Source organism: Grampus griseus (assembly GCF_964374135.1).
Source record: "Grampus griseus genome assembly, chromosome: 19".
Taxonomy (NCBI): Eukaryota; Metazoa; Chordata; class Mammalia; order Artiodactyla; family Delphinidae; genus Grampus; species Grampus griseus.
Window position 1 is genome coordinate 58,508,859 of NC_139013.1, and position 15,122 is coordinate 58,523,980.

At 53.8% G+C, this 15,122-nt stretch overlaps 1 protein-coding gene across 1 annotated transcript; it reads left to right on the forward strand.

Moving 5' to 3' along the window:
* Window positions 1–53: 53 nt before the first annotated feature.
* Window positions 54–14,960, forward strand: ZNF276 (zinc finger protein 276; the record flags this gene model as incomplete). Its single annotated transcript, XM_082677118.1, has 11 exons — window positions 54–270; window positions 4,757–5,060; window positions 5,315–5,361; window positions 5,454–5,900; window positions 6,841–6,919; window positions 8,109–8,192; window positions 12,821–12,931; window positions 13,012–13,087; window positions 13,260–13,377; window positions 14,533–14,632; window positions 14,705–14,960. 11 exons carry the CDS (start codon window positions 54–56, stop codon window positions 14,943–14,945), a joined length of 1,824 nt encoding a protein of 607 aa, XP_082533244.1. The 3' UTR covers window positions 14,946–14,960.
* Between the last annotated feature and the right edge of the window lie 162 nt (window positions 14,961–15,122).

Sequence of the window (15,122 nt, forward strand, 5' to 3'; positions counted from 1 at the left end):
CGGAATCGGACGGGGCGGAGCTCCGGGGCCGAGCTCAAGCCGCCGCCACAGCGATGAAGCGGGACCGGCTCGGGCGCTTCTTGTCGCCCGGGGTGTCCGGGCAGCGCGGAAGCTCCGGTGGCGGCAGCTGTGGCGGCGGCCGGCCCCGGGGCCGCCCGTCCCGCAGCGGTCCCGACGTGGCCGAGGCGGCGGCTTTGGTGGCTGCGCGGCTGGGCTGGGGCCCGACGCGGGCCTGCGCGGACGCGGGCGAGGACGGCGCCGACGAGGCAGGTGGGTCCTGCCGTCCGGGCTCGAGGGGCGGCGGGCGGGGGCCCCTCGTGACCGCCGAGTGCCCCCGCGACCCCCCCCGGCTCCCGGTGACTACCCAGCCCCCCATGAACACCCGTCTCTCCGCGACCACCCGGCCCCCGGGGAGCACCGGCCCGCCGTGACTCCCCGGCCCCCCGAGACCACCCGCTCGCCCCCGCCCCCCGCGACAACCTGGCCCAGGGTGCCTTGGCTCCTCAGAAAGCGGACTAGGCCTCCCCGCCTGGAGGGAGCGAGGCGGTCTCCGCGGCGGACGCCGCAGCTGCGCTGGGTGATGTTTCGCAAGACAGCTGTCCCTTCGGCGCCGACTCTGAGCTCACTGAGTAATTAGTGCTCAAGTCCTGCCGTCTGTCGGGCAGGCCTGGGTTTCAGTCGTGGTTTTGCCCTGTGCTCTTCGGATAATGGCTTCATCTGGTCTGGGCCTCAGCTTCCTCTTCGTTAAAACAGAACTAAGAGGGTTTAAGAGGGTTAAGTGTGGGAGTGCCGGGGCCCCCTCCTGGCAGGCGGTATGGGCGTTAATATGCACTTTGCCTTCGTGTAATGCCTTTGCCCCCTCGAGAAGGACTTCACGCTTCTCTCATGTAGTCCTCCCCCGGGGCAGAGAGGGAGGTGGCATCATCTGCACTTGCAGACCGGAGACCCCCGGAGAAGCAGAGCATGGACGTGCTCTTTCAGTTCTGGTCGCAGGAGGGTGATGTGAAGAGGAATGAAGTTTCCAGCTTAGTTTATGAAGTGCCATAGCTGTGGAGGCATTTATTTATTTACTCATACTTTCTTTTTTATTATTATTTTTTAGGGGGGGGGGATTTTTTGAGGTATAATTGGCACATAACATGATATTGGTTTCAGGTGTACTAGGTAACATCCATCACCACTTGTACTTAGAAGTTGTTTTCCCTTCTAAGTTCTCTAAGATGAGAACTTTTAGGATCTACTTTTAAGATCTCAGCAATTTTCAAATATACAACGCAGTATTGTGCTGAAGTATCTGTAGTTACCGTACTGTGTAGCACATGCCAGGACTTATAACTGGAAGTCGGTACCTTCTGACCACTTCATGCCTTTCACTCACCACCCCACTCCCCTTCTCTGGCAACCACTAATATGTTTTCTGTAACTGTTAGTTCAGGATTTTTTCTTTCTTTAGATTCTACGTATTAGTAAGATCATATGGTATTCATCTTCCTCCATCTGACTTACTTCACTTGGTGTAATGCCATTAAGGTCCATCCATGTTGTTGGAAATGGCAGAATTTTCTCACCTTTTCGTGGCTGAGTAAATGTTCCTTTGTGTATATGTACCACAGTTTCTTTAAACATTTACCCGTTGGTGGACACTTTGGTTGTTCCCATACCTTGGCAGTTATAAATAATGCTGCAGTGAGTACAGGGGTGCATATATCTTTTCAAGTTAGTGTTTTCGTTTCCTTAGGATAAACACCCAGCACTGGAATTGCTGGACCGTGTAGTAGTTCTGTTTTTAACTTTTTGAGGAACCTCTATACTGTTTCCATAGTGGCTGCACCAATTTACATTCCCATCAACAGTGCGCAAGGGTTCACTTTTCTCCACACCCTCACCGACACTTGTTATTACTTGACTTTTTGGTGATGGCCATTCTGACAGGTGGGAGCGATATCTCATTGTGGTTTTAATTTGCATTTCTCTGATGATTAGTGATGTTGCGCACCTTTCCACGCACCTGTTGGTTATCTATGCCTTCTTTGGGAAGAGGTCTCTTCAGATCCTCTGCTCATTTTTAAAATCAGATTATTTGTGCTCTTATTATAGTGTTGTATGAGTTCTTTACATATTTTGATTATTAACCCCTTATCAGATACATGATTGGCAAACTGTTTTTCCTATTCAGTAGGTTGCCTTTTCATTTTGTTGGTGGTTTCCTTTGCTGTGCAGAAGCTTTTTAGTTTGACGTAGGCCCATTTGTTTATTTTTGCTTTTGTTACCTTTGCTTTTGGTGTCAATCCAAAGAGTCATCTCCAAGACCCATGTCAAGGAGCTTACCTTTATGTTTTCTTCTATGAAGGAGTTTTATGCTTTCAGGTCTTTGAAACCTGTAATACATTTGAGTTTATCTTGAGTATGGTATAAGGTGGTGGTCTAGTTTCATTGTTTTGCATATGGCTGTCCAGTTTTCCGAACACCATTTTTTTTTTGAATTTTATTTTTTTATACAGCAGGTTCTTATTAGTTATCCATTTTATACATATTAGTGTGTATATGTCAATCCCAATCTCCCAGTCCCAGCACCATTTATTGAAGAGACTGTCCTTTCCCCATTGTATGTTCTTGGCTCATTTGTTGTAAACTAACTGGCTCTGTACACATGAATTTATTTCTGGGCTCTCTATTCTGTTTTATTAGCTTACATGTCTATTTTTATGTTAACACTGTACTGTTTTGATTACTGTAGCTTTGTAGTATAGTTTGAAGTCATGCCTCTGTGATCATGCCTCCATATAGTTTGAAATGTTGCCTCCAGCTTTGTTCTTGTTTCTCAGGATTGCTTTGGCTATTCATGGTTTGTTTTTTGTTTTTTTTTTGGTTCCATATAAATTTTAAGATTGTTGTATTTTTGTGAAAAATACCAGTGGGATTTTGATAGGGGTTGCTTTAAATTTGTAGATGGCTTTGGGGAGTGTAAACATTTTAGCAATATTAATTCTTCCAACCCACGAGCATGGACTGTCTTTATTTGTGTTTTCAGTTTCTTTCTTCAGTGTCTTATAGTTGTCAGTGTACAGGTCTTTCACCTCCTTGGTTAAATTTATTCCTAAGGATTTTATTCTTTTTGACACAATTATAAATCTGGTTGTTTTCTTAATTTTTAATAGTTTGTGAGTATTTAAAAGTCAGCCGATTTTTGTATACTGATTTTGTATTCTACAACCTCACTGACTTTGTTTATTCTAACAGTTTTTTTGGTGGGGTCTTACAGAGTTTTCTATATATAATATCATGTGCAAATAGAGGTTGTTTTACTTCTTTCTTTATGATTTGGGTGGTTTTTATTTTTCTCGTCTAATTGCTCTGGCCAGGACTTCCAGTACTATGTTGAATAAAAATGGTGAGAGTGGGCATCCTTGCTTTGTTCCTGGTCTTAGAGGAAAGCTTTTAGCTCTTCACCATTGAGTATGATGTTAGCTCTGGGCTTGTCATATATGGCTTTTATTATGTTGTGGTACTTTCTGTCTGTACACAATTTATTGAGGTTTTTATCGTGAATGGATGTTGAATTTTGTGAAACATTTCTTCTGCATTTATTGAGATGATTGTATGATTTTTATTTTTTACTTTGTTAATGTGTGTCACATGGATTGGTTTGGGGAGGTTGAGCCAGCCTTGCATCCCTGGAATAAATCCCAACTGATCATTGTGCATGATCTTTTATTTACTTATTTATTTATTTATTTTATTTATATATTTTTTGGTTGCATCGGGTCTTGGTTGTGGCACACGGGATCTTTCATTGCGATGTGCGGGCTTCTCTCTAGTTGTGGCATGCAGGCTCCAGAGTGCATGGACTCTGTAGTTGTGGCGCGTGGGCTTCAGAGCGTGTGGACTCTGTAGTTGTGGCGCTGGGCTCAGTAGTTGTGGTGTGCGGGCTTAGTTGCCCCATGGCACGTGGGATCTTAGTTCCCCAACCAGGGATCGAACCCGTGTGCCCTGCATTGGAAGGCGGATTCTTAACCACTGGACCACCAGGGAAGTCTCCACGATCTTTTAAATTAATTGTTGAATTCAGTTTGCTATTATTTTGTTGAAAATTTTTACATCTACGTTCATTAGATATATTGGCCTGTAATTTTCTTTTCTTGTTGTGTCTTTGTCTGATTTTAGTATCAGAGTAATACTGGCCTTGTTGGGCTTCCCTGGTGGCACAGCGGTTAAGAATCTGCCTGCCAAAGCAGGGGACACAGGTTTGAGCCCTGGTCCGGGAAGATCCCACAAGCTGCAGAGCAACTCAGCCCTTGTGCCACAACTACTGAGCCTGTGCTCTAGAGCCTGCAAGCCACAACTACTAAGGCCACGTGTCACAATTTCCGAAGCCCGTGTGCCTAGAGCCCGCGCACCGCAACGGAGAGCCGCCCCCGGCTCGCTGCAACTAGAGAATGCCGCGCACAGCAACGAAGACCCAACAGAGCCAAAAAAAAAACAAACAAAAAACTGGTCTTGTTTTGGAGGCATTTAGAATTCTTTGAAAGGTTTTCTAGCCCAGAAGGCCCTCCACTGGCCATTCTCCCCAAAGGCTGTGTATTCGCCTGGGAGACCGGAGCCAGAGGCCTGCCTTTGGCCCAGACCTGCGCCTGTGTTTAAGGGGCATGTCTGGGTAGGCCCCGCTCCAGGAGCTGGGAGGCTGGCGGAGTGTGGGCCTCACCTCCCCTGGGAGCTGTCTTGCATGCCTGACTTCATGTTTCCTGTGCTTGCCCAGGAACGGCCCGGGCCCTGGCCATGGGGCACTGTCGCCTCTGTCACGGGAAGTTCTCCTCCCGGAGTCTCCGCAGCATCTCTGGCAGGGCGCCTGGGGAGAGCTCAGAAAGACCGGCCCCTGGGGACCGTGTTTTTGTCCGGGACTTCCAGCGCCTCCTGGGGGTGGCCGTCCACCAGGACCCGGCTCTGTCCCAGTTTGTCTGCAAGAACTGCCACACCCAGTTCTACCAGTGCCACGGCCTCCTCACGTCTTTCCTGCAGAGAGTCAACGTCCCCCCCACGGGCCGCCGGAAGCCTTGTGCAAAGTAGGCGCCCTCCCTCGTTCGCTGGGGGCGTGCAGGAGACCCCACAAGCGGGCCGCATGGGCACAGGGTGGCCCGGGTGGGAGCCTCCGCAAGGGGAGCCCATCGTGGCGGGTGAGGCAGACGCTCATGAGCACCAGTGCGACGGGTGTGTGGGCGGGGGGCCCGGCGGGCGGCCTCGGAGGAGAGGGCTCAGACTGCACGCGGAGCGGCCGGGCCCACTCCTGCTCTCAGTGGGCGGCGCTGCTCCTTTGCAGGGTCGGTGTGCAGCCTCGGACGGGGGCGGAGGAGGGAGCGTGTGTGGGTGAGTGCACCCCCGGGGTGGGGCGCGGGGTGGGCGGGGTGGGAGGTGCGCGTGCTCACCGGCCATGGGCTGGCGTCTCTGCCTCTCCTCAGTGGACCTGATCGCTTCGAGCCCCCAGGGCCTGCGTGGCTTGGTGGGGTGGGTGCACAGACACGCGGCCGGCTGCGGGGCCCTGCCCAGCCTCCAGAGGACCCTGTCCTCCGAGTACTGTGGCATCGTCCGGGCCGTGTGGGGCTGTGACCGAGGGCACGACTACACCATGGACGCCGACTCCAGCTGCGGGGCCCTCTTGCTGGACGGCACCTTGGGCGTCAGGCGGACGTGGGACAAGGATTTGGCCCCAGGGCTCCCCCGGCATCGGGGGTCCAGCCCCAGCGGGGCTGCCCCTCAGAGCTCCCAGGGCAGAGCGATCGCCGCCGGGGCCGAGACCGAGACGCTGCCCAGCACGGACACAGCCCGGCCTCCTTCAGATGGCGACCCGGTGGGGCCTGGGCCGGGCCCCCCGCCTCAGCCAAGCCTCCCCCAAAGCGGGGCCCCAGGTAGGAGGCGCCTCTGGGCTGTCTGACCAGGATTCCTAGTCCTGGGCCAGGCAGAGCCCTCGACAGGAAGCGTGTGTTGGGGCGGTGGCTGCGGTGTCGTGCGTGGAGGGGCCAGGGTAATGCCGGGGGCCGCCTCACGGCCATCTGACAGCAGAGAGGCCGAGGACCCTGTTCCAGCGCTTTCTGTGACGGCACACTCGTCTGCCCTCCAGGCTTCCTCTAAGCCTGCATGGGCCCAGGGCACAGAGGGTGGAAGAGGACGGGGCCTCGTGGGGCCCGACGGCGGTTGGTGTCTGAGGCTGTCCTGAGCCAGCTGCAGGTCACTCCCTGGGCCTCAGCCAGCGCCCAGTGGGACCAGTGTGGACAGGCTGCTCTGGGCGGCCCCTCCTTCGGGGCCCGATCCCACGGCACTGTGGGTTGGGCGCAGCTGTTCGCAGAGGTCGTGTTCGGAGGGCCAGGCTGGCTTCCGACCGCGTCGCTCGGCCTCCATGTGGGCGCCTGTTGCCGTGTGGGCACCAGGCTGCCCCGTGTGCTGACCCTCAGCCACCGGACGGCTCAGAGTGAGGGCGACGCTGGTGTTGGAGGGGAGAGACTTGTGCTGCACGGTTCTTAGAACTGCTTGCGTTTCTAAACTGTGTGTCTGCAGTACTTGGATAACAGTGATTTTTTTAAATGTCCCAAAACATCCACAAAGTACAAGGCATCCCATCCCAAAGCGACTGGATCCGAACCCCTGGGGAGGGGCTCGGCTTGCTGGCGTTGCTACTGTTGGCTGGACATGGGGGTGGCCCGGCGCTGGGGCCACCCCCATGTGCGGGATGGGTTGGGAGGTGAGTGACTTGGAGGCAGGGGGACCCCAGGCTCCCCATCGTCCTTGAGGGGAGCACCCCTGGCTGTCTGGGGGTGACGGGTGACTGGAGTCTTGTTCTTTGTTTCTCAGGGCAGTTGGGTGAGAAGCAGGTTCCCTCTCCAACCTCGGATGATCGGGTAAAAGACGAGTTCAGTGACCTTTCTGAGGGGTGAGAGAAGAGCGGGTTTACATAGCCTAAAATTCCTCCTTGGAAACCAAGCGCCGCCATCCCAGGGCCGGCAGCCTGGGTCTCGGCCGGCCTCCCCGCTTTCTCTGTTGGGAGGAGGGGAGCGGCGGGGGGTGCTTCTAGGCTTCCGTTCCTGACTGGGGGCTCCTGGGTCCCCGGGGCACCGCAGACCTGATGGAGCTGCAGGGGGCCTGGCCAGGGTGGTATGGAAGTTACTCTGCTCAGATGGTCCTCTGGCTGGTCCTTTGCTGCTGCCGCTTGTCTGGCCCTCCAAGGCCTGAGTTTTGAGCCAACCCCAGACATTACTAGAACAGAAGCCAGCCTCTGGCCTCTATCATGATGTGTTGGTGACGTGGGGGTGGAGGCTTCCTACAGGAGGACAAACCTTCCTGGAAGGGGCACCTGTTTGCTCCTGGGGCCACCCCCTGGGCTCCAAGACCAAACCTTTCAGGATGGAGGCCGCACGCCAGCCAGCCTTCCCACCCTGCCCTGCGAGCTCTGGCTGGACTGCAGATGCACTCTTGTCCAAACAAGTAGGACAGCATGACTTTGGTGCCAGTGACGGATGACCCAGGTGCTGGAGGAACCCCACCGTGTGTGCCACAAACTCCCCCGGGGTCAGGAGGCCGTGGCTGTTCCGTAGCCACCAGCCAGCCTTGGGCCTTTCTCTGTGGGGAGTGTGGCAGCTGGGCTCTGTCCGCTGCCCAGCAGAGACTGTGTAGTGACTCACACTTCAGGGTAAAGGTTACAGACGTACAGATGTTTTTTTGGCCTTTGTGACCTTTGAGATGACTGACAGCTGATCTCTCATCCTGGCAGGTGCTCACAGTTATGGGGGTGAGGTGACATTCTAAAAGCCCACTTCCTGAGAAGCCCGCCTCTTGTGAGGGTCTTCACCCCCTGCCTCGGGCCCCAGTAGAGAGGCTCTTTGGGAGATCGGGGTCCTGGTGTCATGATGAGAAGTGTGGCTTACACGGGATCGTCAGCTTGTGACCCTGGCTGGCGTGCCCTTGCTGTTAGGAGATGGGATTGGAGACTTGGGAATTTTAGGCCTTTTGAGGAGAGCTAAGACGTGCAGTGTGGGGATCCACAGGGTGCCTTTAGACAGGAAGTTTCACTGGCTCCGTCACCGGCCCCAGAGCTTTGCTAAAGGTTCTCTCTTTTCTCCTAGAGACTTCCTGAGTGAAGACGAAAATGATAAGAAGCAGAATACCCAGTCCTCAGACGAGTCCTTTGAGCCCTACCCAGAAAAGAAGTAAGGGGGACAGTGGTGCTGTAAGCTCGCGGGATGTGGGAGGTGTCCAGTGGGTGACTGGAGACGTGCGTCTGCCCTGGGGGGCAGCGGGGACTGGACGGAAGCTCGCTGCCCCCGTCTGCCTCGCTCAGCACATGCTTTCTGCTTCTCTGATGGCCTGACCTCCCAAGCTCGGCACAGTGTGGCTTCTGGGTGACCCGGGAGGACCTGCCCAGTTCAGCGCAGGGACCTGGCCTGGCGTCACCCTGGGGGGCAGCAGCCAGCTGTGCGAGGAGCCCTGGGGATGTGACCCCGCCACCCACCCGCGTCTGCTGTCGGCCCCACTTTCCCGGCTCATCATCTGCTCTCGGGTCCGCCTCTGGCTCTGATTGCCACGCCACTTCCTCGTTGAGGCAGCCTGCCCCCTGCTCGGCTTTGTGTCCTCTCTCCATTAGAACACGGGGTCGTGGCAGAGAAGGCCGTTTTCACTTGTGTCACCCTGTGCCCAGGAACACCCCAAACACCTCCAGTTAGTAGATGCCCAGCCTGGGCCTCTGACGTGGAACAAAATCTCAGGAGCACCACACCATCAGCCGGGAAAGCACAAAACAAAACAGAGAAGCAAAAGCATGGCTTCCTTTTCTGCTTTAAGCTCCCGTGTGGGCAGTGTGGGTAGAGAGACAGGAGAGGAGGCGGCTCAGGAGATCCCAGTCAGCGTGTGGGGCTGGCTGAGTCACGAGCCCTTGAGCAGGCCTGAGTGGACACACGCTGCCTGGGGCCAAGGGGGGCGTCAGGCGGGCTAGGTTGGGGAGACCACACCTGCTTCCACGGTGCCGCCCGGGGCTGCGGCAGGAGCCCCCGCTCCCCACCCTGAACTCCACGAACCCACCTCTTACGTCCTGCTGCCCAGCAGGCCTGGGGCCACTGGTGTGGGGACGGGGACACCTGCCGTGTCCCTGGGTTTCCAGGAGGCCCCTGGGAGGGCACACAGACACATGCTGTAGGACAGGACACACAAGGTATGTGTTCAGAGGCCTGTGGGAGGTGGGACTGGGCGGCAGTGGGCTGGCGGAAGCTCTGGGCTCAGCCCTGACGGCCTCAGGTGCCTCAGGTGCCATGATGTGAGTGCCAGCTGACGTCCTAGGATGGGGCCTCTGAGCAGCCGTGGTCCATGTGACCTTGCAGCAGCCGTGCCTGTCGGGGTCCGCAGCCAGGCGGCAGGGGCCAGGGCTCCAGCAGGAAGCGGGAGAGAAGGAGCCTGAGCGGCGATGGGAAGGAAGGGCGCCGGCAGCCCCGAGTTGGGCGCTGTGAGCACGGTCCTCCTGCGTCTGCAGGGACCTCAACACCTCGTCCTTCACGGACTCACCTGAGACACCTGTGGGCTCTCTGAAGCCTCCTGCTCTCAAGAAACGTGTAATCCTCTGCAAGCACTGGTTACGGTTCAGCTCTGACTGGGTGCCCAAGCCACACAGCAGAGGAGGAGGGTGGAGGCCAGGACCGTGGCCAGGCCGGAAGAGCAGTTATTAGACAAAAGGAGAAGCAGCCTGTACAGCTGTTGAGAAGGTTCTTGTTAATGCACTGTTTAAAGAGGAGGACAGCTGTTTATGTTTTTTATTTATTTATTTATTTTTGCTGTGTTGGGTCTTCATTTCTGTGAGAGGGCTTTCTCTAGTTGTGGCAAGCGGGGACCACTCTTCGTCGCGGTGCGTGGGCCTCTCACTATTGCGGCCTCCCCTGCTGCGGAGCGCAGGCTCAGTAGTTGTGGCTCACGGGCCCAGCCGCTCCGTGGCACGCGGGATCCTCCCAAACCAGGGCTCGAACCCGTGTCCCCTGCATTAGCAGGCAGACTCTCAACCACTGCGCCTCCAGGGAAGCCCTGTTTATGTTTTCAATTGTGGTAAAATATACGTAAGAACATATACTGTTTCACCATTTTTAAAAGTGTACAACTCGGTGGCATTTAAGTGCTTTCACAGTGTTGTGCGACTGTCACCACTATTTCCAAATTTTTACTATCCCAAGTAGAAACTCTGTCCCCATGAAGCAACGACCTCCCCTCTCCTCCCCACAGGCCCTGGCAACTCCTAATCTAGGTATCCATTCTGGGGACTTCATACAAGTGCAATAACGTGTTATGTGTCCTTTTGCTACGGGCTTCTTCCACTTAGAATGATGTTTTTGAAATTCATCCATGTTGTGATGTGTCAGTTTGATTCCTTTCTATGACTTGAGTAATATTCTATTGTAAAGGGACTTCCCTGGCAGTCTCGTGGTTAAGACTGCACTCTTCCACTGCAGTGGGCATGGGTTTGATCCCTGGTTGGGGAACTAAGATCCTGCATGTGGCATGGTGTGGTCAAAAAAAAAAAAAAATTCTATCGTATGGATGGACCACGTTTTGTTGATCCATTCATCTGTCAATTTTGGTTGTTTATACTTTTTTTTGGCTATTGTGAATCATGGTATAAAGACTGTTGTAACAAGTATCTGAGACCCTGTTTTCAATTCTTTGGGTCATATGGTACTTTGAACTTTTTGGGGAACTGCCATACAGTTTTCTACAGCAGCTGCACATTCTACATTTCCTACTAACAGTGTACAGGGGTTCTGATTTCTACACATCCTCACCAATATCTGTTATTTTCTGGGTGTGTGTGTGTTTTAATAGTCATCCTAATGGGTGTGAAGTGGTATCTCGTCATTTTGATTGGCATTTCCCTAGTGATGAGTGATGTAGAGCATCTTTTCACATGCTTGTATCTTCTTTGGAGAAATGTCTATTCAAGTCCTTTGCCCACTTTTTAACTGAGTTGTTTGCTTTTTTGCCATTGAGTTGTATATATTCTCCCTTTTTTCACTCTCTTCATAGTGCCCTTTGGTGCACAAAAAATTATTTTGAAGTCCAATTTACCTGTTTTTACTTTTGTTGGCTGTGCTTTTGGTGTCATATTTAAGAGAAACCATTCCCAAATCTAAGGTCCTAGAGGATTTACCCCTAAGAATTTTAGTTTTAGATCTTTGATCCATTTGAGTTAATTTCTACGTAGGGTGTGAGGTAGGGATCCAGCTCCATTCTTTTGTATGTGGATATTCGGTTGTCCCAGCACCTTTTGTTGAAAAGACTGTCCTTTCCCCCATAAGTGGTCTTGGCACCTTTGTCAAATCAGTTGATTGTACTTGCAAGGGTTTATTTCTGGTCGCTCAATTATTCAGTTGGTCTGTATGTCTGTCTTTTTGCCAGTACCACACAGTTTTGATTATTGTAGCTTTGTAGTAAATTTTGGAATCAGGAAGTTTGAACTCTCCAGCTTTGTTGTCTTTCAAAATTGTGTGGTTATTCAGTGTACCTTGAAATTCTATGTGAAAATTTGTTTTTTGTTGTTGTTGTTGTTTTTGTAAAAAACACCATTGGGATTTTGATAGGGATTGAATGTATAGATTGCTTTGGGGGATAACTTCCATCTTTACAATCCATGGGTATGAGATATCTACTTATTTAGGTCTTTAACTTCTTTCAGCAGCATTTTGCAGTTTTCAGTGTACAAGTCTTTCACCTTGGTTAAGTTTATTCCTAAGTGTCTTATTCTTTTTGATGCTATTAAAAATGAATTGTTTTCTTAATTTCCTTTTTGGACTGTTCATTGTTAGTGTATAGAGATAGAACTGGTTTTTGTGTGTTGATTTTCTACCCTGCAATGTTGCTGAAATTATTTTTCTGTGTGGGTTCTTTAGGGTTTTCTACATATAAGATCATGACATCGTGAAGAGGTAATTTTCTTTCCTTTCTAATTTAGATGCCTTTTCTTTTTTTTTTTTTTTGCCTACTTGCTGTGGCTAGGACTTCCAGTATTCTGTTGAGAAGTGGTGAAAATGAGCATCTTTGTCTTGTTCTTGCTTGGTCATCACCGCCAACAGCACGTGAGGCCCACCACCCCCTCTCTCTCTGTTCCTGATCTCAGAGGAAAAGCTTCCAGTCTTTGACCACCGAGCATGGTGTCAGCTGTGGGCTTGTTGCTATGGCCCTAGAAGTTTCCTTCTATTCCTGACAGATTTCCTTAAACTCCTGGATCTAGAAAGAAAAGTGTGCATGTATCTTTAAGTCTCTGAAGGACACCACAGGGCGGGGGGAAGTTACTGTGTCTGGCCTGGTCCTCTGGGGCCTGCGAGACTGGCTGAAATGCATGACCCCATGTGTGGAGGACAAGGTCCCCGCTGCCCAGGGGCTGTGGAGTGGGGGACGGCAGTGGGCGCAGAGCTCTCTCCTGGCTGCCCTGAGTCTCCCAGCAGGTTCCAGAAGAGTGGATCCTGATCTTTTCTAGCTTAACGATAGTTTTGTTGAGGGACTGACCCCCGAGTCTCCCCTGCCCCACCTTTTTCCATGCTGTCTCCAAAATTATGGTGTTGATATTTCAGACAGGGAGTGAAAGTTGTCATGAAGGCCCACTCCTGTGTCCCGAGGGGGCAGTGCAGCGCCTCCACCTCCCCGAAGAGCTGTTCTAGCTTTGGCGGCCAAGGGTCAATTTGAGGGCCAGCCAGTCAGCACGGGGACTGAAGCAGGTTAGCCCTGGAGGCCTGAGGAGACCCACCTCCCGCAGTGCATATGCAAACAATCAGAAACATCACTGACTGGTGTCCTCTTTTCCCCCCAGGATCTCTGGTAAGAAGAGTGAAAGCAAAGAAGCCAAGAAGTCAGAAGAACCAAAAATTCGAAAGAAACCTGGGCCCAAGCCGGGCTGGAAGGGCAAGCCGCGCTGTGAGAGGTGAGGGGCCGGGGCCGCGCAGCCCGTCGGGGCCACGCAGCCCGTCGGGGCCGCAGCTCCACGTGTGCTCTGCATTGCAGGGAGGAGCTGCCCACCATCTACAAGTGTCCTCACCAGGGCTGCACGGCCGTGTACCGTGGGGCTGACGGCATGAAGGTGAGGGCCCCGGCCCGTGAGGATGGGGGGGAGGCTGGACAGGCCTGCAGTGCTGGGATCTGTTCCTCTGGGGAGAGGAGGGTGCTGAGCGGGGCCTGTGGGAGGGAGGCACGTGCTGTGACCAGGGGTGTCCGCCAGGCCGAGGCACTCAGGTCCCCAGTCCCTCCCACAGAAGCACGTCAAGGAGCACCACGAGGAGGTCCGGGAGAGGCCCTGCCCGCACCCCGGCTGCAACAAGGTGTTCATGATCGACCGCTACCTGCAGCGCCACGTCAAGCTCATCCACACAGGTGCGTCCCCCCCCCCACCCGCCCCCGTGGACAGGGCTGCCTCCTGGGAAACCGGCGCCGAAGAATCCTGGTGCCTCTCTGTGGGTTTACTGTCGTGTCTTTTTAAATCACTACTTTAAGAAGATGACGTGTGCTTTTTGGATTACAAGTGACCCGCATCCGTTGTAGAAACTGGGGGAGGAAGCACAGTGAAGACAGTGCCCTGCCCTGGTCATCACCACCACCAGCACGTGAGGCCCAGCGCCCCCTTCTCTCTCTGAACATGCGTTCATACCTTGGACTCTAACGTGCCTGGTGCGCGTCGTCGCTGCTTCTGCACAGAAGGCAGCTCTCCCAGACCGCACCCCCTTCTAGATAGATTTGTTCCATCTGTGTCTATGCCTAAGAGAGAGTTTTTCTTGTTCTGAACTTTGTAAAAATGAGTTACTTCACTCAGAGTTGACCGTTTAATTGTTGGCGCACATTTACTTGTTGGTTCCACAGCGAAACAAACAGTTTTCCTTGTGTGTTTTTGCTCCAAGTGTTCTTGTCTGTGTCTCTAACAAACACAGTGATTCTCTTGGGTTGGGTCAAGCTGTTCTCAGTCTGGATGCCAGTGGTCGTGACCACAAGCAGTTTTTGTTTTTAACACAAAAGAGGCTAGATGTGTGCTATGGGGACGGTTGCCCCTAGTGAGGGAGGAGCCTGCCTGGGAGGCTGGTTCAGGTACTGGTAGAGGAGCAGTGGGACGTGCAGTGACGTGGGGCGGGAAGCGTGTGGCAGCTGCCCCACTGGCACGGCCTGCAGTGGAACCACTGGCGTGGGGCGTGACGGTTCAAGTTCTGTTCAAGAGCGTTAAGATTGCCTTTGCAGTGGGTACCCCGCAGAGGGCCCAGCGTGGCGGTGGGTCTTAGAGTAGCAGCAGCTGTCATCAGTCATCTATGCAACCTTGCTGAGTTGGCTTCCTCTAAAAATTTGTGCTCAAGGAAATCGGCCTAAAGGGCAAGAAAACAGGCTCCGGGTGAAATGTACACAGTAGCTGGAGAGGAAGCTGCAGCCAGGTGACAAGTTCAGGCGGCCCGGAGGGCTCTGTGTCAGAGCTGTGGCACCTGTAAGGCACTTGGGCACCGAGGGGAGGGTGTCAGGGCCTGTGGTCACTGCCTCTCTGGTCCCCAGAGGTGCGGAACTATATCTGTGACGAGTGTGGGCAGACCTTCAAGCAGCGGAAGCACCTCCTGGTCCACCAGATGCGCCACTCAGGAGCCAAGCCCCTGCAGTAAGTGGGGTGGGGGGTTGGGGGGGGTTCCCCCACCAGCGGTGCCCTGGCTCACCTGCCCCCGGCCCCCAGGTGCGAAGTCTGCGGGTTCCAGTGCCGGCAGCGGGCATCCCTGAAGTACCACATGACCAAGCACAAGGCCGAGACGGAGCTGGACTTTGCCTGCGACCAGTGTGGCCGGCGGTTCGAGAAGGCTCACAACCTCAACGTGCACATGTCCATGGTGCACCCCCTGACGCAGACCCCGGACAAGGCCCCGGAGCCCCCGCCTGGGCCCGCAGCGGGGCAGGCCGTGAAGGCTGAGCCTACCTGAGGGCACGCCCGCCCCCGAGCTCAGTGGGCAGTGATGGGGGTTCAGGCCTGACGGCACAGCTCTGCACCCCGACGAGCCTCCACCCCGTGTGCTGGGTGGCAGGGGCTCAGCACACAGCTCACGGGGCCTTGTGGCTTCTGCTCTGGGACCGGCAGTTTCTTCTATAAACAGAGTGAC